The following is a 25,227-nucleotide window of genomic DNA, read 5'->3' on the forward strand; positions in this document are numbered from 1 at the left end:
GGCCGACTTTGCGGGAGAGAGGGAGAGAGAGAGAGAGAGAGAGCAAGGCGAGCAATAACAGCAGCTCTCCCTCTCCCTCTGCTCTCTTACCCGAGGCGACAAGGGAGGAAACAATCATCGTTTTTCCCACGACAAGGCTGCCAATCGGACGGATGAAACGTGATGGACGGGGGCGGGGAGAAAGAGAAAATGGGGAACGGAAAGAAGAATGGGATAGGATCAGCCGATAATTGGTGTTTCGCGGGGGGGTAGTGTCAGTCTAGAACGCGTGGAACGGAGGCGTAGAACAACAACACGGAGCGCAGGACGGAGAAAGTGCGCGATCGCTCTGTTTTTGCTTCCGGATCAGCCCAGCCCCACCGCCGAACGGCGGAGGCGCGCGTGTGTGCGCGTAACGCGGGCGCAGAAGGGCAGCGCACTGATGGCGAAAATGCTGCCCAACGGCTTTCACCGGTGAAGCAGCGTGAGTCCGGCGGGCGATGTGCAGGGCGTTACGTTGCGTTTGGTCTGCCAGATGGCCTGCCGCTCGTCGTTGGGGCGTCATCGAACGACGGCCGATGGGACTGTGGGGAAAGACGACGATGGGCCGGTGGAGTTCGGGCTGCACGAAAAGGGTGGTTGGCAGGTGCAGATCGTCGGCGGATCAAGATACTCGGTGCGGCAGGTGTGACGTAGGGTCTGGCCAGTAGCCAGCTGGGGAATTGGGAGGCACCGACGGAGTCGAGGCGCTCTCGCGGCCCGTGAGTTTTCTGCCTGCAAATCGAGACACACCCGGCTCCGCCGGCTGGTGGTTCGACGGTGGGCGGGCGGGCGTGCGTGCGTGCATTGCGGATCGAGGCTACCTGCAAAAGAAGTCGCCGGGGGTCCAGGGGGAAATGATGAGTGATGATGCGAGCGAGAAATCATGGCTGTACACGTATGTACGTATTGCGGCTTCGGCCAATGGCTTCGAGACAGCTACTGCAGGTCCCGGCTGGCACACTGCATCGCCTGGCTGCTGTTCGGCGAGCTTGTTCGCACTTCTGTTTGCCGCCGTGAGTCATACCAACCGCATGCACGTTCTGTACCAGTCGAACGCGGTTTCGATGCCTGCACTGGAGATTAAAGGCGCATATGCCACGTGGGGACCCGATGCTGTGTTGGCTTTCCTAATGTTTGTTGTTGTTTGTGATTGCCTCGGCGTGCCTAGCGTCGTTGTTGTTTACGGTTTACCATTACATGCCGCCCTTCGTACAAAGTACATAGCAAACACTCGACTGTGATTCGAGGATTTGTCCGTCTGTTGATCCGCATCCTCTTTGCTCAAAACGCCGTGGAATCCCTGCCCTGCCCGCCCAACCAGCTCAATGTGAAGAACAAAGTAAACCAACGAAGGTGGGACTTGGTGACAAGTCGACTGTAATGCCCAGGTGCTTGCGGTCAAACTGCTGCGCTTGCTGCTCGCTCGAAACAAAGAAGAAGGCCAGGGCCAATGAACACCCTCCAGCGCCAGAGATCTCTTCTGTTTTACTCCAGCTTCGGGGAAAGGGGCCCACCGCGTGTCCGCGATGATGCTCCCCTCATGAGACGAGGAAGGAAACTAAAATAGATACCAAACACACCGGGCTGCATGCAATTAAAGAAAATTTCGAGACTGATGACCGAACTGATGTCGACGCGGACGGACTACGGGAAAAAGGGGGGTGATCGATAGAGTGCCAGCGTCGCACGCTTAGCCGACGGACTGGTAGAGCAGAAGCGGCTCGCCGACGTTTTCGATTTCGGGGATTGTGCACCGCAGGTCGAAGGCTTTTGATAAGACGATCTTGAAGATCTGTTCGACGATCACGCGTCGTCAGCCACACGGATGCCACAAGATAAGCGAGTCGCTGCGGAGTCATTTACCTTTTGCACATTGATGCTGTGACTTGTGCTACTGAAGATCAGGCTGGCCTTCATTGCTTTTGCAAACCGTTTCGCCTAGTTACACGCATTCATTAGTCGGCGGGGGCGGCGGTGCTTGGGCGGCGGCTCGCAACGCACCTGATTGGAGATCTCCTCCTGCTCCTCGCGCGGGAAATTGACAAAGTGGTCGTACTTGGTGCCCACGAGGAAGGGAATGGCGGTTTTGTTGAACCCACGGCCCTGCCTATACCACTCCTTGATCGAGTTCAGGGTGCTCTTGCGCGTCAGGTCGAACATGAACAGAATGGCCACGGCGTCGTTGCAGACCAGCGGGAGCATGTTGACGAACTCGCGCTGGCCGCCCAGGTCCCATATCGAGAAGGTGATTTCGGTGTTGCGGATGCTGATGGTCTTCTCCATGAAGTTTACACCTGCGCCGCTCGTCAGTACTTCAGCCTGCGTCCAGCTCCTCGATGCTCCTCCACTCTTGAACCGAGGACAAGGGCCAGGACTGCATACCCAAGGTTTGAATGTAGTCCTCGTCCCAGCTGCCCTCCACGTACTTGACCATCAGACTCGTCTTGCCGATCTGCGCGTCGCCCACCATGCCGACCTTGATGACCACGCTCGTGTTTTGCCTGTCGCCCATGCCCTGCTGCGAGCCGCGCTGGTTCTGCTCCTGGTAGGTACGGCTGCCGCCGTCGGAATGGTTGTAGGCCATGCCGGAGCCCGGTCGCGACATGGGGCGCGAGCCGTTGTTCTGGTAGCGGGGCGGGGTGTCGGCGTCCGAGGGCGTGGAAAAGTTGTGGTAGCCGTGAGGAGCGCTGTTGTGGTCGGAAGAGTACGGGCGATTGAAGCCCGTGTCAGAGTACGAGGTTGAGGGACGCGGGTGCTCGGGCGAGGGCGGGTTGAAGGCGGCACCGTTGAGCCCAGCGGACAGGTCGGGCACGGCGGTGACGGGTGGACCTACGGTTTCGTCTCCCGGGTCGGCGGGCTGCTGGTCCTGCAGCGGCAGATTGACGGGCGGGTCGTGAGGCTCGAGAGCGGGCTCGGGCGGCGCGTTGTCTGCTGGGGAGTCCATGCTGTGAGATGCCACCTGGATAATTCGGCCGTCCGGTGCGCAATGCGGAGGAGTCGCGTAAAATGAGGCGCGTTCAACGCCAGCACAGCAGCGGGCAAGAGTGCTTGGCGGGGGTGAGGGTGCGCGGAGATGAGGGCGGGATGCGAGGGGCCAGTGTTGACGAGTGACGCCGTTGGGGATAGCGCGCGGGAGCTGAGCGAGCAGCACTGGAGATTGGGCTGGACGGTTGGGTGCTGTCTACGGAGTACGGAGCGACGCAACTACAACGCCGCGCGTGGGCTGGCGGCGCGCGAGCTATATGGGCCGCGCTGGGAGCAGGCAGTGGAGTCGCGCGGAAGACTGCGTCGCGCGTGAGGCTGCAGAGTGACTGGCTGTGGGCCGGTGACAGGCAGCTGAGCGCGGGTGACTGGGGGCATCAAGGCGCGGCGGATCGGTAGGGATGCGCGCTTGGAAGAAAGCAAAGAGCAAAGCGAGCCACTGCCACTGCCACTGGCGGGAGTGGAGGGCAAGCCACACGACACTGCCAGCCAGCCAGCGCCGCCCACCGCCCACCGCCCACCGCCCGCCGACACACGGGCAGCAGACAGCGCCCGCCGGCTGCACCTCGGCTGAACCGCTGCGACGCCCAAAAAAAGTTGCGACACGCGCAGAGCTCTCGCTGCACAAATCCCCAAAACCCACTCCTCGCCCGCCATGAGCAAGCGCCCGGCCGACCCGCAAGACGACGAGCGCGACGCCCTCAAGGGCGGCGAGCGCCCCGTGCCCGCCGCCCTGCCCGACGAGGCTGGCGACTTCGAGGACGAGTACGAGGACGAGTTTGAGAGCGAGGATGAGATCATTGAGGCCGGTGTAGACGGCCGCCCCGACGACGAGCGGGAGGCCCAAGAGCGCGACGGTCAGTGGGCCCCTCTGCGCTCTGTCGCCTGCGCAGCGTGCTGACTGCTGGTTTAGATGCAATGGAAGTCGACCAAGGCACCTTCATTCCCGGCCGTCACAAGCTCTCCGCCGGCGAGACCCTCTCGCCAGATCTGTCCACATACGAGATGCTCCACTCCCTAGAGGCTCAATGGCCGTGCTTGTCAATGGACATCATCCGTGACCAGCTGGGCGACGACCGCAGGTCCTATCCTGCCACCGTCTACGCCGTCGCCGGCACCCAGGCCGAATCCGGCCGCGACAAGGAGAACCAGCTGCTAGTCATGAAGATGAGCAGCTTGAGCCGCATGGACCGTGGCCAGGACGAGTCGGACGACGACAGCGACGACGACGAGAACGCCGACCCCATCCTCGAGACCAAATCCATCCCGCTTACCTCGACGACCAACCGGATACGCGCCCATCAGTCCCCACAGGTCACGTCTGCTCAGGCACCGACCACCCTGACCGCGACCATGACCGAGTCTGGCCAGGTCCTGATCCACGACATCACGCCGCACCTCTCAGCCTTCGACACTCCCGGCTCCACATTGACTCCGCAGCAGTCGAAACCCGCGTGCACCATCCGTGCTCACGGAAAGAATGAGGGCTATGCTGTTGACTGGTCGCCGTTGGTGCCTGAAGGTAAGGTCTTGACCGGTGATGTGACCGGCAAGATCTTCGCCACTACCAGGACACAGGGCGGTGGCTTCGTTACCGATACTACACCTTACACTGGCCACAAGGAGACGGTTGAGGAGCTGCAGTGGTCACCCACGGAGAAGAACGTGTTCGCATCCGCCGGCAATGACGGCACCGTGCGTATCTGGGATGTTCGCTCCAAGTCTCGAAAGCCGGTAATCACCGTGCAGGCCAGCAAGACTGATGTCAATGTCCTTTCGTGGTCGCACCAGACCGCGCACCTTCTGGCGTCTGGCGCAGACGATGGCCAGTGGGCCGTGTGGGACCTGCGGCAGTGGAAGCCTAGCGACAACGGTGCGCCCATCAAGCCAAGCCCTGTTGCCTCGTTCGACTTCCATAAGGAGCAGATTACCTGTGTTGAGTGGCATCCAACCGACGACAGTATCGTCATGGTTGCTTCTGGCGACAACACGCTTACGCTGTGGGATTTGGCTGTCGAGTTGGATGACGAGGAGAGCAAGGATACGGCTGGCGTGCAGGACGTGCCACCGCAACTGCTCTTCGTTCACTACATGGATCAGGTGAAGGAAGGCCACTGGCACCCGCAAATTCCCGGATGTGTCATGGCTACTGGTGGCAGTGGTTTTGGGTATGCTTGCTTCTGTTTTTCTGCCGACCCTGCTGTGCAACCTGCTAACATTTGGCCACAGAGTGTTCAAGACCATCAGTGTTTAGATATGGCAAGACATCAAGCCAAATCCAAACCAGAAAAGCACGCGTTTCATGTTCCGAGATACCTTGTCCAAAAGTTCGAACCGTTAATGATAGACTGCCACTCATATGCACAGGGAAAATCGCCCCCACCTTCACGTCTGACTCGTACTTGGAAAATTGGCCGGCATACGTTCTCAAAACGTCTGCAAGGCATCCACATAAAAGTTTTGCTTATTTTGATGAGCCACGTTGAGGCGGTGGGTGATCGCAGATGGAAAACCGTCCGAGTCCTTAGGCAACAGCCCCTGGATCTCCACTCTGGAGAAAGAGGCGAAGTTAGAAGGCAGCGGGTGGTTCGCAATGTTCGCCCCCAGAGCATTATGAAATAGTAGCCTTGCGGGCACCCAGGGATACATAAGGTCTTCTTTTCCCGGACATGCTCCTAAATAGAGAGATCTAGGGACAGATTCCTGCCGGACCACTTTTCCGTCAATCATAATGCAAGGCATACACGATCCTTCGTCCAACCATCGTATGATAGCCAACACTACCCTTTCCTTATTTGTCGACATAGCCCTGCGATCTTTATGCAACTTCCTTCGATTACCTTGACTGCCGTTTGTAGGAATTGATGCGAAACTCACGATGGGCCAACCGCCCCCACGCCCCATTTTTCCCTTTTCTGTTTGCGCCTCTCATCCACATCTCCATCTCCCCCACCCCGTCATCTTGTTCATCTCCCCCCTTCCTCGCGACCGCGGTTGTCGTTGTCGTCGTGGTGCCAATTCGCGGCATGCCGCTGGGCATCGAAGAGAACCCCGCGTGCTACCCGCTCGACGTGAGCGAAGAACGGTGGCAGCATCTCGGCGTACAGATCCATGACTTGATCTCTAGTGGCGATCATCCCTAGGTGCGGACACGGGTGGCGGCCAGCGTTACGATCATTGTCGTCGGAAGCGGAGTCATCTGCATCCTCGCCTGGATGGTTGTTCTCCGGCGGCGGGTGGTTGGGATCTGCAGGGAGGTTGTTGTTGTTGGGTGGCGGCGGCGACGGTGGTGGTGGTGGGGGTTGCTCAGGATTTTGCTGTCTTGAAACTCTACTTCTCGCTGATGCTTGACTTCTTGCTGATGCTTGACTCCTTGCCGATATTTGACTCCTCGCCGATGGTTGACTTCTCAGTGATGCTCGGCTCCCCACTGATGCGTGACTCCTTGCTGGTGTTTGATCTTGAGGAGGAAGAGGAAGAGCTGATTGAGGATGATTGTCTACTGGTGCATCACTGCCAGGCCGTTCTTCCACTAGTGATCGTTCTCCACCATTACCACCGTTCCCAACCTCTGGCTCGCGCTCCTTCTTCTCCTCACGCGGCGGTAAACCCCAATGTATCACATCCTTCCAGCCCCCCTTCTCTGCTCGTTCCTGGCCCTTCTTCCGCAGACTCTTTCGCATGTTCCTGTATTCCTCGTAAGTTGGCGGCGGACCAGAACCCCCCGCGAAGTACCACAAGTTCGCCGGAACTCTCTTTCTAGTATCGTCGTCGCCCCCACCGCCACGCAGTTTCGGCGTGACGACGGACTCGGGCTCTTCTAGCGCGATAAAGAAGACATCGCCGGAACTTGAATCATTACGCAATGGTGGCCGCAGATGAGCACCATCATGGCCGCCCTCGCCACCCCTATGCGGCGCTGACACTGGAGACGGCGAATGGGGTTTAGACGGTGGGTATGATCCCGGCATAGGCGACAAAGAAAACGGTGGGATGTAGAAGGCATGGTTCGGGGATAGATAGATTTGGGGAGGGGGTTCGATTGAGTAAAGGTTCTTTCTGCTTTTGTGTCTTCCCCAGTCGTTCCAATTTTCTTGTACGTCGGGAGGAGGTGAGTCGTGCGGTTCTACGATTATGGAAGAGGAGAAAGAGGGTGTGTATTTGTCTTCGGTAGCCTGCTGTGAATAATGACTATTGGACAGTCTTCCACCTTTGGAAGAATCTATTGACCTTGCTCTGGCCTGTGAGATGTTGCTCGTCGTGTCGCGTGACGGCATCGGCCAATGAGAATTAATTGGCAAGACCTCGACTGATTCTATCGAGAGCGGCTGGAAGGGATGGAACCCTGGGGAAGGTGGTGCTTGAGGATTCCGCTTCTTCATACGCCTTCTTGCCCTCTTCTCCGCTACACTCGTCTTGATCTTTCCCGGCAGCTGCCCGCCACCGCGCAATGAGCCGGTTTCTGGCGCCGGCGGCTGATCGCTGCCATCTTTGCTCCGGCGCGACCAACGCTCCCTCCACCTGCGTGGGCTGAGGCAGCGCATAGTGCCGCTGCAGATGCAAATGAGTTGCTGGCAACATGCGCAGGGACTTCGCGATTCGGATCTCTCACGAGGCTTGGGTAATCCCCGCTGCTCAGGCAGTCCAACACGTTCCATGAAGTATGCGTCTTCTATGCACTCGGAGAATGTGCGTTGATCCCTCGCAGTACCACCATGCACCTCCGACCGTTCCTCTCCTTCTTTCTTCATCCTCTTCTTGTGCTGCTGCTTCGAGCTCTCTTGGGGATCGCTCTGATCTTGGGGATCGCTCTGATCCTCTATAGATGGGAACTTTGTGAGCGTGTTGTCGTACGGCGTGTGATAGGGGAGGTCAAGCGCACTTCCGGAAGGTTGTTCCGCTGTGGAAGAGAAGGGGACGGCGGTAGGATCTCGACCTGATGGCCATTTTTTTGGTAGTAGGGGACTTTTTGGAGCGTGCAGACCTCGACTTTCTCGCAGCCCGTTCCTCCCATGCCCGTATAAGGGCGAACTCGTAGAACGACGAGGGGAGTGGTTCTTCTGGGTGACGACCGATATTGCGGATCAAATATTCATTCAACTCTTCACCAGCGCGGTCACGGAGTTCATCCCGGTCGGCTTCAAGAAGTTCTGAAGATACATCTTCTTCGGACATGGTGAGTAGAATCAAATGGGATGTATGAGGATACGGGTAGCTGTAAATAAGAAAGATTGGTTTGCGCCGCGTTCTTGTACTTAGAAGACGCAGGCCGTTTGAGGTTGATCTTCTGGTGTGCTGGCTTCCTTTCACAGGAGAACGCCGGGCAGTTTGTGGGCTTCGTTGGCGATGAAGAGCAGGGACAGCACAGTGTAATCGCAATTCCGTATGTTCACCGAAGGAACAAATGGGCTACGCCACACAGCCTAGGGTGCATGACAGCAAATGACGGGTTGTCCGGCGGTAAGCCTTACAAAGAGGTAGAAGCCCCGACTTTCTCTATTTTATGGTTTCATGGTAATCTCTCGTAGAGGTGAATCTGGTATCGCATGTTCTCCAAATCGATCGGGTACTTCAGCCCTTCCGGAAGCCTGAACCACCTGGACTCATCCGAATGGATCTTTCCCCATTTTGGTCCTTCTCCAGTTGATTTTGCATCCTTCGGAACCGATAAGAGGGTATGATCGAGCAGCCAGTGCATCGGATACTGCTTTTCGGCTCCGTTAAGCGTGACTGTGGAGTAACTGCCTGGGCTATCCACAACAAGGAGCAAAGAACCCTGCTGTAAGCTTGCAGTGAGCCTCATGAGGAAGGCCTGCGTTTTCGCAAGCGAGGTGCTGTACAGTTCATTCAGGGTGAACATGAGGGTGATGAGGTCGGCATTGTGCAACTGGTCAGAGAGATCATCTGTGGACATGGTGAGGATGTCTTGCTGGACAGATGTCGTTTTGAAGAGATGGGGAGGCAAGAGCTCTACGTTGCTCGCTTTGGCAGCAGCGGATGCGTACTGAGATAGCGTCGGGGCGGTGGTGATTGCAGAGTGGAGACTTGTTACGACGGGTGTCCAGTTGGCAATATCGATGGCGGATATCTCAAACTGTGGTAGCGCTGGTGCTGACATGGCAGTATCTGACGACTCCTCTGACGGACGTTCGTCTTGAATGCTCTCAGATGGTACATCTTTCTTAACCAACTGTTTCAGCAGACCGGCAAGACCAACGATCTCTGCGCCAGCACCACCACCGAGGCAAACGACCTTCCAGGGCTTCCCAGTCTCCCTGCTCCCGGCCTCTTCTATGGCCAGGAAATGCTGCTCCAAATCATTGAAAATTTGCAGGTAGCCCAGGGCGCGGCTTGGGCTCCAGCGCACGGCGTACGCTTCGAGATACTCGGCTTTTCCAAAAGCAGTCAAGAAGTCGCGGTGGTAGAGATGCTGCTTTACCTCTTGGAGCAGGGACTTCAGGTCGGAGCCGAACCGGCTCGGGAAAGCGTTCCGAAAGACGTTCAGCAGAAGTTGCTGTAGCTCCAGCGGAATTTTCGCGGAGACTTCTGCCGCCTCTTGTTGCTGGGGCGCATCGCTCCTCTTGGGCGGGGCTGCCGTCTTCTTGTTCTTGTTGCGCTTTGCCAACTTTGCTGCAGCACTTCTCGGAGCCATCTTGAAGTATGCCGGTGGAGAAGACGGAGGGACGATGCGCGGACGATGGAGGCAGGAACTTCTCTCGGACATGTCATCGGCCACGACTTTGGCTGTGCGCCGTGCGTCGCCTGCCCCACTACCCCACGTTTGACACCACCGTCGCGTCTCCATGGACATGGTGCCTATGTGAGCCAACTTCCACGATCGACGAGGCCCCTACATCCGGAGACGACATCTTGCCTCTCTTAGAGCTCCGGTCCAAGCCATTGGCCCACCATGCGTCTTCCTTACGTGCCCAACCCTCCCCAATTCCAAGGCGAAGCCGACCAAGCAATCGTCAGGCGCGTTCAGGAAAGGCGAGGCGAACGAGGCCTTCTGGAACTGGATCGAGCGTTGCTCCACTCGCCTCCGGTTGCAGATGGCTGGTGAGTGCTTGTCCATTACTCCAGAATCTTCAAAGCAACTATAAAGCTTTGGCACGACCAGTCATTTGCACAACATCAAATTCCTCCAACATATCCAGACGAGAGCCCCGCACTCTTACGGATGTAGAAGTCGGCCACACGATCTCGTTGAAGCTTACACGCTAAACCAACACTCCCTCAAGGAACTCCTTCCTCGGCGCCATTCGCACACGCACGTCCATATCGGCCTCTATCCGCGAAACCGCCATTTGCCGCGTCGCTGTCCTCAACCGCGCGTGGTACGAATGGATGGACCACGCTCCGCTCCTACGCGCCACCGGCGATCTCGACGAGCGAGACATGGAGTACATTGCGCGCCGGCGCCCCAAGTCGCAGGCGCAACAACGACCGGGCGGTACCGCCACTGACGATGACATCGAGCCGTCTGAGAGGCTGACGGAGCGGCATTTGGCGGTGCTCGACTACACTGATGCGATGACCATGGATGTGAGCGTGCCGGATGAGTTGTTTGCGAGACTGAGGACGCTGTTCAGCGAGAGAGAGGTCGTTGAGATTACGGCCACGGTGGGCGCGTACAATTGCGTGAGTAGATTTTTGGTGGCGTTGAACGTGGGAGAGAAGAACGCGGACACGGGGCCGGATCAGTAAAAATACTACGTTTGCGTCTCGTCTCTTGTCGTTTGTTTTGTATGAGAGATGAAGTGGGAAAAGCGCCTGCCCTGAGTGTGTATAACAAGATTTCAACTCCTGAACGCCGCCGCATCGAACCATGATATCCATCCCAGTTCCTTGCGACGCCAAATTTTCCATTTTGCATGCGACACGCCCAAACCTCATTCATTCTCATGCACAATCCATCTTGTCCGTCCTAAACATGCACGATATCCACTCTCGACCGCTCAAACAAATTGTGCGGGACAATATCATTGCGCTCTCTCTCCTCATCGGTGATTGTAGCTGGCAGGACCGTCATCCGCGCGAAAGTCCCTGGGCCGCGCTTTTTGCTCAACGTGCCAGGGTTGAGCACAAGAACGGAGTTAATGACCTGTAGACCTTGTCAGCTTTGCTACTCTTCGAGCTCTTCAAAGGAACACGTACCTTGGCAAACGGCGTCAAGGCCGAAGGCGTAATCAGCACATCCGGCCGCACATTCAACCACTCCGCCAGCTTCAAATAGCTTGTATCTAGCATCGCTCCAACGGGCAGCAAATCCACCTTGTCATCGTCACCCTCTCCCTGACCAGCCGCCGCACCATCCCTATCCGCATCAATTTTGGGGTAAGCCTCCCGTGGCGTGGGCGGGAAGACGGGCAAGAAGGAGCGCTGAGAGATGATGTTTGTGCCCCAGCGGACCATGGCGTTGGTCATTTTCGCCTTCTCGCTGACGCACTCTTCGCGACGCAGCATGTCGAGGATGTCCAGACTGGTGATGCCGACGACCATCTCGTTGATGCTAATGGTGACGGGGTTGGTCACGATGGTAGCTTGCCGCGGTAGACTCAACTCCTGGCGTTTGACGCGGTCTTGCGGGAAGGAAACATGCTTGGCGATGGCGTCACGGACGGAGAGCTGGATAATAATGGTGATGCTAGGGTGTTGAGCGGCGAGCTGATTGATCGGCCGCGAGATGTGGTAGCGGAAGACATCTTTGAGCGTGGCTTTATCAGGGTTGGGAATGGCGTTGTCGGGAATTTCAAAATCACCATTGACGACCGAAGGATGCTCGATGTCGAGGAAAGGGCCGCTAAGGACGAGGACGTCTGGACGGGACTCGAGCGCTGTCTCCATAAGCGCATGGAAAGCTGCAAAGTCGAGGACATGGCCTGGTGTGTAGGGACCAGATGCGACCATAATACCCAACGGCCTTGTTTCGGTCTCGGATCCATCGATATCCATGTCCCCTGTGGAGGCGAGACGGCCGTTGGCTAGATCGAGCTCAGCAGCGGTAGAGGCAGCAGGCCCCAACAGCGGGATTTCGAGAAGCTCTTTTGCCGTGAAGAACGAGCCTGCTGGATTACTACCTCGTACTGCAACAATCTGGCCAGGAAAGAAGCTGTAGTTCGGCAGCTTGTCTGCTTGTAAGGGGACTCTTAGTCCTGCTCCTGTTCGCCTTGACGTCTCTAGTACGAGAGAGGCAGCATTCAGCTTGCCCTCACTGCTGTCGGATGCAATCCGGCCAACAGCAATAATGTCATTTGTGCTTTGGCCAGCCGGGTTACCGAAAGCGCTATCGTCCAAGTTGTGGTGTTCCTGAACGATTTGCAGAAACTCGTCAATGCGATCATCCAGAATCTCCGATGCCTCGGAAAGTTTCATGGCCATCGTCTTGTATCCGAATTTAGCAAGCTCTGTATTTGCCTTGAGTTTGACACGAGGCTCCGCAGGCGACTCAGTAGGAGGCTCGGGCAGCGGAATTTGGGCGTTCAACGTTTCCATGATCTGGCCTGCTTTCGGGCGGTCCGCGAACGAGGTTCTGCAATTGCTTAGAGGATTGAGGATTTTGGAAGTGCGAGGATGGATGCCTTACGCTGCTGCACCAACGCCATTTGCTGTATGTGGGGTTTTTGGGGAGTCCTGCATGGCGCTCTTGGTGGCTTTCGCCGATGGGGTGTCAAATGTCGACTTTCTCTTCGCTGCGCTGCCGTTGACCTGGGTGCGTGAAGCACCATGAGGGGTGCTCGGGACCATGCCATCGAGCCTGTCGGTCATCAGCAATAAGGACCTTCTATGCGACTGCGCAAGGCTCACACTCCGAATACGTCGGCATTGCCTGCGCCGGCGCGGGCGGGAGCAACAGTTCTCCTGTCCGATCTTCCATGGGCGGCTTTTGCCCGATTCTCGCGTTCCAGAGTATCTTGAATGTCTTTCTTGAAGTCGCGTGCGGTTTTGAGAGTCAGGGTGGTATCGGGGCCCATTTTTATGCTGTACGACTCCCATTTGTAGAAGAGCTCCTGGGGGGAGATGGAGTGCAAGCGGAGGAGCGACTGCAATTCGAGGAGGACATCCTGCGGGAGGGCAGCGTTTGGCGAGCCAAACAGCTCATTGAGCTCGACGGTGGTGTTGTCCATGGTGGAGTGGAGGGTTGCGGGGCTGTGGTTGCTTGACGATGCAGCAATTCTCGGCCACGGGCGCGAGAGACGCGTTCGCCGAGTGACGCGACGCGACGCGACGGCCAAGCACGCACGGCGGGCGGGGACGGACGGGCTTTGCCGGCCGACGGCGCGAGGGATTGGGGATTGGCGGCCGGGAGTGCGGGTTCCGCGCAGGGCCTAAATCGGGCCATCCTCAGCCTGTCAGTCCCGCCGCCCGGCGTGCTGGAACCTAGCTGCACATCTCAAGCCCATGTTTTGTTTTAGTTGATGGCACTTTAGTTGCCCCGTGTCTCTGCTCCCCTATCTTTTGCAGCACCGCTTATAAGAAGACCTGCCCGCCTGCCTCGAGCAACCTCCGCTAGAGCACTCTACGCAATATCGACTTAGCCCCATCCGACACGCCGCAATCTCCTGAACATCATGTCCGCCGCCGAGACCGGGCAGATCAATCCGCCCGCCGCCTCTTCCAACGAGAAGGACGCCTCCGACAAGCCCACGAACTCCGCCCCAGCTTCCAGCATGGCAGACGCTCCTGCAGCTGGCGCCGCCAAGGCCCCTTTCCCCCACCCGCTGCCGCAATGCAAGCCTGCCGTGCCCGCCGTCCTCACCGCCGACCAGGAAAAGAAATATCAGGAGCTCCTTGACAGCGTGAAGAAGTGGGAGAAGGTTCCCAAGGCCGCAGCAAAGAAGAGCGAGGAGGAACCGCTGTCGGATGACGAGCGCATGTGGCTCACTAAGGAATGCCTGCTCCGGTACCTGCGCGCCGTCAAGTGGGCTTCCGCCGCCGCGGCCGAGAAGCGTCTGCTGGACACTGTCATCTGGCGCCGCGAGTACGGCACCAATGGCTTTACCGCCGACTACATTTCGCCCGAGAACGAGACGGGCAAGCTCATCATCCTGGGTTTCGACAATGATGGCCGCCCCTGCCTGTACATGGATCCGTCCAAGCAGAACACGGAGAAGAGTGACCGCCAGGTGCACAACCTGGTCTTCATGCTGGAGAGGGCAATCGACCTGATGCCAGCGGGTGTGGAGAGCATTGCGCTCCTGATCAACTTCAAGAACAGCACATCGGCGAAGAACCCGTCGCTCAGCCAGGGCAAGCAGGTGCTCAACATCCTTCAGGGACAATACCCTGAGAGGAATGGCAAGTCCTTGATCTCAGAGCGTGAGTGCCTAGCGGATTGAACTCGATGGAGTTTTGAATTGGTGCTGATTTGATTGCAGTTCCCTGGTACGTTTCGACGTTCTTCAAGCTCATTTCGCCCCTCATCGATCCCGTCACCAAGGAGAAGATGAAGTTCAACGAGCCTTTTGGCAACTTCATTCCCCCCGTCCAATTGATGAAGTCTTACGGTGGAGAGGTCGAGTTCGAGTATGACCACTCCGTGTACTGGCCTACTCTCAACCAAATGTGCGACAAGCTCCGCGGCGATAGGAAATCCAGATGGGAAGCTAGAGGCAAGCAGATCGGTGACAGCGAGTTCATTCTCAAGGGCGGTGAAGAGGCCGCTCCGGCCGAGCCGTGAAAAGTCCGAACAGAGACCATAGAGTAAGATGTACGGGACTTTGGGCATTTCCTGGCGTTTATAGATTCGGGCGGATTGGAATTGTGGCTGCCTTCAGCAACGGGAGAATTTACATTGAAAGCCATGGACGGCGTCTGTCTGGCTCCCCAGCTTACTTCATTCGGGATACCCAAGAGCATCAGTGCAGTAGTAGAGTACAAGAGCAACTAGGCCTGATTCTGTGGCTGCATGGATGCATCCGCACGCCGAAGGTTGCGCGCATGGGTCGCGTCGCGCGCCGGAATGACGCACTACGGCAGCCCACATTTTTTGTACGATGCCGAGCTCGAATGTGACTCTTAAGCACAACCCAACACACACTCTCGCCCGTCCACAAGCTCACCGTCCCAAACACAAGCCACGAAGAGCCCCACCGCGGACCCCGCTGCATCGAGCTCCCACACCGACTCCGAGTTTTCCAGAAAAATTCAAACCCGCGATTTCGGTGGCCGCAATGGCTGACCCCACCCCCACGCCCAAGTCGGCCAACGGCCAGACCACCGAGCCGGCAACTACACCCGCCGAGACAAAGCCTGCCGATATGTCAAAAGAGCAGGCCCCCGCCGCTGGTGCCGCACCAGCTGCACCAAAGGAGGAGAAGCTGTCGGGCGCCGAACTCAAGAAGCGCGCCAAAGCCGAAAAGGCCGCAAAGCGCGCTGCTGAGAAAGCGGCCAAGGACGCAGCAGGTGGAGGTGCTCCTCAACCCTCTGCGGGTAGCAAAAAGCAAGAGGGCAAGCAGAAGGAACAGAAGGGAGGCCAGCAGAACCAGCAGGGTGGAGGTCCGCGGGGCGGCCAGCAGCAGGACCGTCCGCTTCCCATGCGGAGGAGGCCGTCGCAGAGCGGGCCTGCCGGCGGGCCCGTCAAGGAGGTCAAGAGCGAGAAGAAGAAACATGCTGAGAAGCAAGTGGGCTTGTTTGGGCACCTCTACGGCCAACCGCGAAGGCATGAGATTGAGGGCGCGGCGAAGGAAGTTCACCCTGCCATTCTGGCGCTGGGTCTGCAAATGAGCAGTTATGTTATCTGCGGTAGCAACGCGCGGACTGTCGCCATGCTCCTGGCTTTCAAATCGGTATGTCCACCACGTTCCGGTCAGGAAATGACCGTTGTGGCATTATCGTGACACGCTTCTAGGTCATTGAGTCGTACACCACTCCTCCTGGCACCTCGCTTGCCCGCCATCTCACATCGCATCATCTTTCGCCTCAGATTTCTCACCTTTCCAGCTGTCGACCGCTTTCCGTCTCTCAAGGCAACGCCATCCGTTGGCTGAAGGATCTGATCATCAAGGTTGATCCTTCTGTTCCCGAGACGACTGCAAAGTCTCACCTTCTCGCTCACATCGATACCTTCATCCGCGAGAAATTCACCGCTGCAGACGAGGTTATCTCAGAGTCTGCGAGCACCAAGATTGTGGACGGCGACGTGGTCGTGACGTTTGCAAAGAGCAGCATCGTCCTCAAGACACTCCTCCGTGCTCATGCAGACGGTCGCAAGTTCCGGGTCAATGTGGTGGATTCAAAGCCGCTCTTTGAAGGAAAGCAGATGGCGCGTAGCCTTGCGGCAGCTGGCATCCAGGTCAGCTACACCCTCGTCGGCGCCGCTTCACACGCCGTCAAAGAAGCCTCAAAGGTTTTCCTTGGTGCGTCCGCCATGATGAGTAATGGCCGCCTTTATTCACGCGTCGGCACGGCAATCATCGCCATGTTTGCGCATGAGCGCGACATTCCCGTTATCGTGTGCTGCGAGTCGGTAAAGTTCACCGAACGCGTTGCGCTCGACTCGATCGTCAACAACGAGATCGCACCTGCGGATGAGATTCTCGGTGACGGCGAATGGATTGGCGAGGGTCTTACGGAGGAAGATGGGGAGGCTGGCGCGGAGAAGAAGGGTCGCGAGGGCGCGCTCAAGAAATGGAAGGAGACGCCTCATCTGCAGCTGTTGAACGTGCTGTACGACGTCACGCCCGCCGAGTATGTGAAAATGGTCGTCACCGAGATGGGAAGCTTGCCACCAAGCTCGGTCCCTGTTGTGCACCGCATCAGCACGAGCGTCTAAAGTAGACGATGCATCCCGAGAGGCCTGGCTAGGAAAGGGAACCAAAAAGCGGCATGGGAACGGCGCAAAAGGTTTATACCACAAGAGGAGACATGTGGTTATTAGTACTTCTGGTTTCCTGCTTTTCCCTACGAGTGGACAAACGGACTTGCTTAGATGACTGGTTCTTTATGGAAATGCTCACCGGGATGTCAAGAGATAGTTGCTTACGATTGCATCAGCAATGGAACAAATTTGCCTTACTGGTACGTGGGCTGTGCGAGACGTGAGTGGGCTCTGACGCTACTTCGTATGCTTTTGACCACTGATTTATTCCAAGTATGTCCTTCTGGCTAGCACAGTACGTCATCGCTTACCTCAAACTCGCAACATGATGGCTGACAATGGCCTATACCAAATCAGGATGCGGCTACATTCCGTTGCAATGGATGACAGCCATTCCCCGCACCGAGAGGAGGGGTAAGCATTTAAACCACCACGGCGCGCTGCTTTGCGATCAAACACCCTAAACTCAGAAACGATGGCAGCTCCAACCCTATCCAACCCCGGCACTGTCGTCACTCGTCCCGCCTATCTCGCGCACATCGTTCTGCAGACCCAGCCATCCAACTACCAAGCCATGACCTCCTTCTACAAGACCTTCCTCAACGCCACCATTAGCCATGAAAACGACTTCATCTCGTTCCTGACATACGACTCGGAGCACCACCGCGTCGCCATCATCGCCGTGCGTACCGTTGGCCCCAAGGCAGCGAACACGTCGGGCCTGCGCCATTTCGCCTTCACGTTCGCCACGCTCGAGGACCTGGCGCTGGCGTACCTGCAGCGGAAGGCGAACGGTATCGTGCCGCTCTGGTGCGTCAATCATGGGCCGACGACAAGTATGTATTATGCCGATCCGGATGGTAATGAGGTCGAGACGCAGGTTGATAATTTCGACTCGGCGGACGAGGCGAATGCGTACATGCGGTCAGACGAGTTCAGGACCAACCCCATAGGTGCCGAGTTTGATCCGGAGGAGCTGGTACGGAGGCTGAAGGCCGGGGAGGATGAGAGGGTGATCAAGAAGAGGGCCAATGTTGGACCGAGGAACGTGGAGGCCATCAGACCCATCTGATCCATGCATGTACAGGTGCTCGTCATGTCTTGGCGGATAATGAAAATGAAGAGAATTCATTGGGAGTGTTCCATGAAGTCATAGCCTTGCGGTTCCATCTGGTCAAGTGGGTCTCCCTCTTGGTATTCCCACACATATGGTTCGTATCCAAGCTTCCAGCAAGCCTCGATATACTCGGTGTCTTCCAGCAAACTTCCGTCATTGGCGAACCCATTGGCCAGCCTTTCGACGACGCTTGGTGGGCTGTTGATATATTGGCTCAACATATTGTGACCGTCGTTGATTTGCCCGGGGCTAGTTTCAAGGCATCAGCGGCTGAAAACATCGGTATCACCCGGGCTACGAAGCCTTACATAGTCACCATACCATCACCCTGGATGATGCGAGGCTGGAATGTCGGCTCTTCAGTCGATTCGGGGAGTTGCTGCCTGTGCGGCTCCGCAGGCTCGGCAGCCTGGTTGGACGAGTTCACGGCTTGCCTTGCATCATCACGTCTGACGGAAGGCCCCGCGTGATGCCTGCCTTGAGGCTCTTGAGGCTTTGTGCGGCCGCCGGTGTTGTCTGGGATGAAGTCTATGTCGCCATTGGATTCCAGTTCGCGTGAACACACAATGCAGGCAGAGTAAAGGGCGCAGATCATGGGGCCGAAGTTGCAATTACGACAGAAATAGACACGGTCACCGGCTTGCTGGTCCTGCGGCTTTCCGTTCTGGTGACCGACGCTGGTATCGCGGGTGAGAAAGGGGGCGACGTTTGCGGGATTCTGACACGACATCGTGGGCGGATTTTGGATACGGCTTCCAAAAAAGCTGACACCAAGCGGCCTCTTCCGGTTCATTCTAATGATTTATAGAAGCCATCCGAGCCCTTACGTCCCCTTAGACCACCTCTCTACTGCGATAATGCGCATTCGCGCAGACGGGACTGCGCTCAACCTGGCTGCAGGCCAAGTTGTCGCCTCATCCAGCCAAGTGGTTGCCGCTCGCTGGCCAATGGACACGGCATCAGAGGCAACGAACTGATCCTTCGGGGCAACTGAAGGACGGACTGCATTACCATCAGCTTCTTAACACATTTGCGCAGTCCTCGTTTATAACACGAGTGTCGGCGTGCGCAGCCTCATTCAGTGCCGCCCGTCTCACCGGCGAAGTCCCTCATGGATGTTTACGCACTTGCGCATTACCATTGTGCCAATCAGTATCCCGGTCATACTACGTCAGCTCCTGCTAAGCCAGATGTGGGCAGATCAACGGGCTCCAATGCGGTTTAAAAGGTGCGGCCTCTGTCTTTAACGTCGTGGGGGCCAGGTGCACTCGCAGTGGTTTGGACCTCTTCAGCCCACGCGACTAGCGGCGCTGGCGCTTGAGACGAATCTGGGTAAGGGGGATTGGAAGGCCAAACATATCGGACGGTCGGAACTACCCATGTAGCACACACGACACTAGTGTGATTCATGGCGCAGAGCATGGCTTGCATGTTCACGCGCCTTAGTTTTGCGCGAGTGCGCAGAACTCTTGAAAGAGGGACCAACCCCACTGCCACCACTATCTTGCAAGAAGATGGCAGTGAGGCTCAATTGTACTGGAAACTATTTCACGCGCGGAAATGTGCATTTAGCTGCTAGCTGTTCACACTTCGCCACACTTCTGCCTGACAAGGCTGTCCGTTGCTTCAGCCTTACACCGTTCCCAGCCTTGCCACGCATCATCTCTCTTTTACAGTCTTTCGCTGCCTCAATGACCCTTGGTAGTTCGCAAAGGACTACCTACAGCTTTACACTCCATGAACAACCACCGCTTCTCGCCACAGCGACCTCCTACAGCTGCAGGGACAGACCATCTTCTCCTTGGAATAGGTGCCGCCGTAACATTAGATTATGTTCCTTCCTATGAGCATCGTCTCAAGCTCTCCCAGGACCCTGAAAGCACTGTTGGTTCAAGAAATGCCCACTGTTTCCACGGGAACCGCAATGCGCTGCAGAATCCCACCTTGACGGTTCCACACGATCCACGGACTCGCAAGAGGGTGCCGCATTTTGGACACCGGATAGACTGTACGGGCGCAACTGTACGCCAGATCCCTTCCCCTGCTACTACCAATGACACGGACCTGGAAAGGAGTCCTCTCAGTCCAGTTGCCCACGACGGACAACTGATTCTCGACCAACTGACGCCGTTCCCAAGAAGCCCGCAAATGATGGAGGGTATGGTTCCGAAGCCCGTCACAGCCAGGACCACCATTCCTCTCATTACCATTGGATTGCCAACCCCTCCCGCCAGTGACTCCAGCATTCGGGATTATCACTGCCGCCCCTCTCCATTGTCGTCAGACGACGACTCGTCTACACCTTTTTCGAACGATTATCCGATGCTGCAAACTGGCTTTGGATTGAAGCTACACACTGGCGTTGGATTGAGGCAGCATTGTGACGTGTCACCACCAGCGCGTGGACACGCCGCCGCGTTGAATCCCGGTCATATCAGTCCCTGCAATTACTGCAACGGAAGCCAGCATGACGCGCCCATTTCCCCTGTCGATTCCCTGAGTACGCTGAGCGCGGCACAATTTGAGCCCGCCGGCTTCTGCTCTGTCCCAATCAGTTCGGTGGTGGCAGAACACGGCGGCGTCTTTGTAAACTGTCAGACAGAGTCTCCAGCCTGTTCAAATGATTCGGGGTATGCCGGCTCGGCAGCTAGTACCATGTCTCTGGAACGGCCGTCGAACTCTCGGTCCGGATTCCTCACAGTCCCAAGCCCGCTTCGTCATTCCAAGTCAGGAGGGAATCAACCATCTCTAAGCGCACCAGCTCCTTCGGTATCCACGGTATCCACCAAAGGGTCTTCGAGCGAGGCTCCGCGGTCCCAGCCTTCCGGTCCATCCAGCGTGTTTGTGTGCCGCCTCGAAGGATGTTTTGACCGGAATCGCTGTTTCTTTCTGGACGTGGAGAATCGAAATGAGCACGAGATCTTGGAACATAACCTTGATTGCCAAAGAATCACGCAAGGCATTGGAAAGGGGACCAACCATAATCTCGAGGCTACGGATCAAGATAAAACCATCAGCCTCAGCCGAGCACAACAATTGGATCGAAGTTCGAATGATGACGACACAGAGAGCGGCCCCAAGATACTTGTGACCCCTCACTCAGGAAGGCAAAGTCTGACGGACGAGATGACTAGTCTCAATACGAAAGATTCATTCAGAGCTTCAACACCATCAAAGCAGATGGGTACTGAGTCAACGCTCCCAGAAAGCCCTATACACCCCAAAAACGACACCAGTGCAAGCCCGGGCTCCTCCTCAGACCGAGCCAGTCAATCTGCCACCCCTACCACTTCTTCGTCTTCAACTTTATCACCCGATGTAGAAATGCTCAGCCCGATGCCAAAAGCAAAGATGGATGAGATGATCGACAAGTTGATGGATGAGTTCGAGAGCATGTTCGACTACTTCCTCGGCTTCGACATCCACGACGACAGCATCGACATGTCGGACACTGTTCCCGACTCCGACTCCGACTTTGGAGAGTCCGACGCCGAAGGTGACGATGACGACATGGTTCCTGCTGCTTTGATTGCTTCTCCAGCATCCGGTGGGGGGTCTTCGTTATCTCCATATTCTTCGTCCGACCAGTCTTCCATCCTCGGATCGAGGGCGAAGTGTCACACCGTACCTGGAGGATCGAGCAACAATACCAGTGGGAGTTCGCGAGCCTCTGCCAAAGCACAAGCGGGAGGGTCTTCCAACCAGGCTTCGAGTACGCGTGGAAAGCGCAAGATACAGGACTCGGAACGACCCGAGGATGAAGATGAGGACGAGAATGTTGAGAGGAGAAAAAAGCGGCAGAAGGACTCGGGAGAAGACGAGGGGCTAAGATTCGCTTGCCCGTATTTCCAAAGGCACGGGTCAGCATCGAATCAAGGAGGGCCGAAAATGCATGCCTCTTGCATGTACCCTGGGTTCAAAACCGTAGCACGGTTGAAGTGAGTATATCTCCATTTCATAGAAGTGAGTATATTATCTGAAACCACTGACATTATTCAGGGAGCATCTTTACCGGTGCCACATGCAACCAGCGCATTGCGTTCGTTGCTACCGCGTGTTCACCACAAAGCAAGAACTCGATGACCACCACCTTGCCACGGAAAGGTGTCAGGCCATTTCCGAAAAACGCATCATCGACGGCATCAACGAGCATCAAGCAAAGCGGCTCCGATGCAGGAAGCCCAAAGAGGGGGTGAACACGGAGGAGGATAAGTGGAGAGATGTTTATTTCATCCTGTTCCCCAACGACAGGGAAGCCCCGTCGCCATGTGAGTAGCAGTACACAAAGTTCAAGGCGTAGAGAACTGATCTCTATAGATTGCGTCAACAGCCAAGTCGAGACGGCCCAGCTTACCGGCTTCTCGCCCGCCTCCATCGCCTTCCAAAACTTCGAGCGCTACAGCCGCCGCGAATTCCCGCGCCTCGTCCGCACCGAGCTCGAAGAAGCCGCGCGCAGAGAGGAGCTGCACATGCAGGAGCGGCTGCGGATCGTCATGGTCGACGCAGCGAGGCGCGCGGCCGAGACGCTGTGGGACAGCTTCCGCAACAACATGAACAACCAGAACGACAGCAACGGCGTGCAAACCGAGAACAGCTCCTTCAACGAAGGCGGGGCGCCTTTGCAGCAGCAAATGGAAATAGCACCTGTAGGCCCCGATGTAGGTGACTTCCTCGCGCCGCCTCCTCCGCAGCCGGCGGCCATTCCGGACGCGCGGACCGTCATGGCGGAAAGGGGGATCCAAGGAGGGAGCGGGCCCGGCACAGAAACTACCAGCAGCGGGCCGACCGACTCGGCGTACGGGACTCTCCTCTCGTCTGGCGGTTCCAACAACCTCGCGTCGTCGTATCCCGCAGCAATGGCGGCGCCGCGGTTCATGCCGACGCAGCAGCAGCAGCAGCAGCAATATGCGTGGCCGAACTGGATGGGCAACCGTATGGATCCTGGGTTTCGGCCGGAGGACTGGAACCTCTTCAATGGTCAGGGAATGGCGGCAGTCGAGGCTTACCTTGACGATGATGCTGCTTCACTGCAGCCTCCATTCTCTGGCGGTGGGCCTCATATGGGCGGAGGAGATGCTACGGGTAGGAACAGTTGAATGGTTAGCATATACGTCGTCAGATTGTGAAACAGGAAAAACGTTGGGCTTTTGCTGCTATTTGTTTTGATTTCCGTAGTCGAATCAATTTGAATTTCTCTGATTGTGGGTTGGTCAGCTTCGGCGTCGTGTTCGCGGCACAGCTTTTGCGGAGGAGCTGGCAGGCAGGCGCGCAGGCTGGGTGCCTGGCTATCGCTGATAAGATAAGCGATAAGCCTTCGGAGGAATACTTTCTCCGCCGAAATCTTCCTTACCTAGGTATCGTCAACATCCTCACGAACCATCCTCGCCAACCGACCGTCCTCACTAACCACCCTCACCAATCCTTCACGATCCCTTAGCAGCCATGCCCCAGCACGATTACATGGACCGGTGGCGGAAGCTGCACGGCAAGAGGTATGAGCAACCCAATTCCACCCGCCAATCCGACACAGACACACTAACAAAGCTTGCCGCCAGATTCGACCACGACGAACGCGCCCGTAAGCGCACCGCTCGAGAGGGCCACGCCGCTTCCAAGAATGCCCAGAATCTGCGCGGCCTGCGCGCCAAACTCTACCAGGAGAAGCGCCGCAAGGAGAAGATTCAAATGAAGAAGGCCATTAGGACCCACGAGGAGCGCAACGTCAAGACCGCCGACGCCGCAGAGCCTGCCTCTACCCCCCTACCTCAGTATCTGCTCGACCGCTCTTCCGAGACCAATGCCAAGGCCCTATCCTCGCAGGTCAAGCAGAAGCGCAACGAGAAGGCCGCCCGCTTCAACGTTCCGCTACCCAAGGTTCGCGGCATTTCCGAGGAAGAGATGTTTTCCGCCGTGAACTCGGGGAAAAGAAAACACAAGAGCTGGAAGCGTATGATCACGAAGCCGACTTTTGTCGGAGGCGACTTCACCAGGAGGCCCGTCAAGTACGAGCGCTTTATCCGGCCCATGGGTCTCCGGTACGTTTCGCCTTTCTTTCGAAACAGGCGACTGGCAGCTGACCTACGAGAAGTTATAAGAAGGCGAATGTCACGCACCCCGAGCTTGGCGTCACCGTTCAGCTTCCCATCATTAGTGTCAAGAAGAACCCCCAGAACCCGCTTTACACGCAGCTCGGTGTTCTCACCAGGGGTACTGTCATCGAGGTCAACGTGAGTGACTTGGGTCTCACCACGACGACCGGAAAGGTCGTCTGGGGCAGGTGGGCGCAAATCACAAGTAAGTCAACCGCTACTCTCAAAGAATCAAGCTGACTCCAGTAGATAATCCTGAAAATGATGGCTGTCTGAATGCGTAAGTAGAGAGACACCCATTCCTTAGCACCTGACGAAAGCTAACCGTCTACCAAGCGTGCTTCTCGTTTAACCGCAATCTCTTGGCCACCGGGCAATGTCGAAGATTTGGGTGAGTATGAATAGAGACCGGCTCTAGGCGTTCTTCGGATCAATGGGGGTAGAAAAATTGCGAACTTCCCAGTTCTTTTTCCTTTGCCTTTCACTTTTGTCACGTCTTGACTCTGCTTCAAGAATCAAATAGCATGCAGTGTCTTAATTTGATTTTGATGAGAAAAAAAAAAGGCCCCTCAGACCTGGAAAGCTATCAAGTTGCGCTTACTATTTCAGACGTCTCAGCAACAGATGATCGGAATCTTCCCACGACCGAACTCGGGATCGTTGACCCCTGCTCCCCTCGCCTGCAATACGGGACATGGTTGCGCGCCTCGGCGTGCGCGAATCGGGGCGCCCGGTCCATGAACGGCGCGGGAGGCGGCGCAGCAGCAGCAGTGCGCGGGTTTGCGCAGCAGGGTGGTAGTACAGGATGGCGGCGAGAGTGATGGGCGGTGGTGGTGTCTCGGACCCGGCGGGGCGATGTTGGAGTCGGGGGCGTTGGGCGTTGGGCGTGTCGAAGGGCGTGTCGTTGTTCTTGCTGCTGCTGTTCCCTGCGGGGGAGGAGGAGGAAGAGGAGGAAGGAGAGGAGGCGTCTTTGACGTCCTCCTCTTGCGGGGTGGTGTTGTTGCCGGAAAACTGCTGTCGCCGCAGCGCGATCTGACACTCGTCGTATGTACATACGACTGCACGGGCTCGGCAGTTGCCCCAAACTTCCGGACACTGCTGCATGTTTCACGTCGTGCGAGAAGAGGAAGAAGCGTCGTTGAGCACCCATCGGGCAGGTTACGCTCTGGCGCGTTCAACGCTTTAGGAGAGCGTTGCAT

General features: G+C 56.8%; 11 protein-coding genes across 11 annotated transcripts; 6 read left to right on the plus strand and 5 right to left on the minus strand.

Moving 5' to 3' along the window:
* Positions 1-1,711: 1,711 nt before the first annotated feature.
* Positions 1,712-2,965, minus strand: BKCO1_7300028 (septum-promoting gtp-binding protein 1; the record flags this gene model as incomplete). Its single annotated transcript, XM_020278886.1, has 4 exons — positions 1,712-1,813; positions 1,885-1,959; positions 2,023-2,315; positions 2,404-2,965. 4 exons carry the CDS (start codon positions 2,963-2,965, stop codon positions 1,712-1,714), a joined length of 1,032 nt encoding a protein of 343 aa, XP_020126020.1.
* Positions 2,966-3,658: 693 nt separating this feature from the next.
* On the plus strand, positions 3,659-5,257 carry BKCO1_7300029 (glutamate-rich wd repeat containing protein 1; the record flags this gene model as incomplete). The annotated part of the gene is made up of 3 exons (XM_020278887.1): positions 3,659-3,860; positions 3,917-5,171; positions 5,233-5,257. The coding sequence occupies 3 exons, from the start codon at positions 3,659-3,661 to the stop codon at positions 5,255-5,257; spliced, it is 1,482 nt and encodes a 493-aa protein (XP_020126019.1).
* Positions 5,258-5,969: 712 nt separating this feature from the next.
* On the minus strand, positions 5,970-6,974 carry BKCO1_7300030 (alpha beta hydrolase fold-3; the record flags this gene model as incomplete). The annotated part of the gene is made up of 1 exon (XM_020278889.1): positions 5,970-6,974. One exon carries the CDS (start codon positions 6,972-6,974, stop codon positions 5,970-5,972), a length of 1,005 nt encoding a protein of 334 aa, XP_020125973.1.
* Positions 6,975-8,512: 1,538 nt separating this feature from the next.
* Positions 8,513-9,655, minus strand: BKCO1_7300031 (uncharacterized protein; the record flags this gene model as incomplete). Its single annotated transcript, XM_020278890.1, has 1 exon — positions 8,513-9,655. One exon carries the CDS (start codon positions 9,653-9,655, stop codon positions 8,513-8,515), a length of 1,143 nt encoding a protein of 380 aa, XP_020125974.1.
* A 258-nt stretch (positions 9,656-9,913) lies between these two features.
* BKCO1_7300032 (4-carboxymuconolactone decarboxylase) lies at positions 9,914-10,710 on the plus strand (the record flags this gene model as incomplete). The annotated part of the gene is made up of 2 exons (XM_020278891.1): positions 9,914-10,062; positions 10,245-10,710. The coding sequence occupies 2 exons, from the start codon at positions 9,914-9,916 to the stop codon at positions 10,708-10,710; spliced, it is 615 nt and encodes a 204-aa protein (XP_020125975.1).
* A 220-nt stretch (positions 10,711-10,930) lies between these two features.
* Positions 10,931-13,130, minus strand: BKCO1_7300033 (dna polymerase subunit alpha b; the record flags this gene model as incomplete). The annotated part of the gene is made up of 4 exons (XM_020278892.1): positions 10,931-11,107; positions 11,161-12,535; positions 12,590-12,760; positions 12,811-13,130. The coding sequence occupies 4 exons, from the start codon at positions 13,128-13,130 to the stop codon at positions 10,931-10,933; spliced, it is 2,043 nt and encodes a 680-aa protein (XP_020125976.1).
* A 444-nt stretch (positions 13,131-13,574) lies between these two features.
* BKCO1_7300034 (cral trio domain-containing protein) lies at positions 13,575-14,683 on the plus strand (the record flags this gene model as incomplete). Its single annotated transcript, XM_020278893.1, has 2 exons — positions 13,575-14,322; positions 14,382-14,683. 2 exons carry the CDS (start codon positions 13,575-13,577, stop codon positions 14,681-14,683), a joined length of 1,050 nt encoding a protein of 349 aa, XP_020125977.1.
* Positions 14,684-15,176: 493 nt separating this feature from the next.
* On the plus strand, positions 15,177-16,777 carry BKCO1_7300035 (translation initiation factor eif-2b delta subunit; the record flags this gene model as incomplete). Its single annotated transcript, XM_020278894.1, has 2 exons — positions 15,177-15,791; positions 15,854-16,777. The coding sequence occupies 2 exons, from the start codon at positions 15,177-15,179 to the stop codon at positions 16,775-16,777; spliced, it is 1,539 nt and encodes a 512-aa protein (XP_020125966.1).
* Positions 16,778-17,297: 520 nt separating this feature from the next.
* BKCO1_7300036 (glyoxalase bleomycin resistance protein dioxygenase protein) lies at positions 17,298-17,894 on the plus strand (the record flags this gene model as incomplete). Its single annotated transcript, XM_020278895.1, has 1 exon — positions 17,298-17,894. The coding sequence occupies one exon, from the start codon at positions 17,298-17,300 to the stop codon at positions 17,892-17,894; it is 597 nt and encodes a 198-aa protein (XP_020125978.1).
* Positions 17,895-17,950: 56 nt separating this feature from the next.
* Positions 17,951-18,669, minus strand: BKCO1_7300037 (uncharacterized protein; the record flags this gene model as incomplete). Its single annotated transcript, XM_020278896.1, has 2 exons — positions 17,951-18,188; positions 18,248-18,669. The coding sequence occupies 2 exons, from the start codon at positions 18,667-18,669 to the stop codon at positions 17,951-17,953; spliced, it is 660 nt and encodes a 219-aa protein (XP_020125979.1).
* Positions 18,670-19,676: 1,007 nt separating this feature from the next.
* On the plus strand, positions 19,677-24,380 carry BKCO1_7300038 (ribosome biogenesis protein nsa2; the record flags this gene model as incomplete). Its single annotated transcript, XM_020278897.1, has 8 exons — positions 19,677-21,877; positions 21,939-22,207; positions 22,257-23,021; positions 23,377-23,431; positions 23,495-23,974; positions 24,028-24,233; positions 24,278-24,308; positions 24,365-24,380. 8 exons carry the CDS (start codon positions 19,677-19,679, stop codon positions 24,378-24,380), a joined length of 4,023 nt encoding a protein of 1,340 aa, XP_020125980.1.
* Positions 24,381-25,227: the final 847 nt, after the last annotated feature.

The sequence above is a fragment of the Diplodia corticola genome, assembly GCF_001883845.1.
Source record: "Diplodia corticola strain CBS 112549 chromosome Unknown scaffold73, whole genome shotgun sequence".
NCBI lineage: Eukaryota > Fungi > Ascomycota > Dothideomycetes > Botryosphaeriales > Botryosphaeriaceae > Diplodia > Diplodia corticola.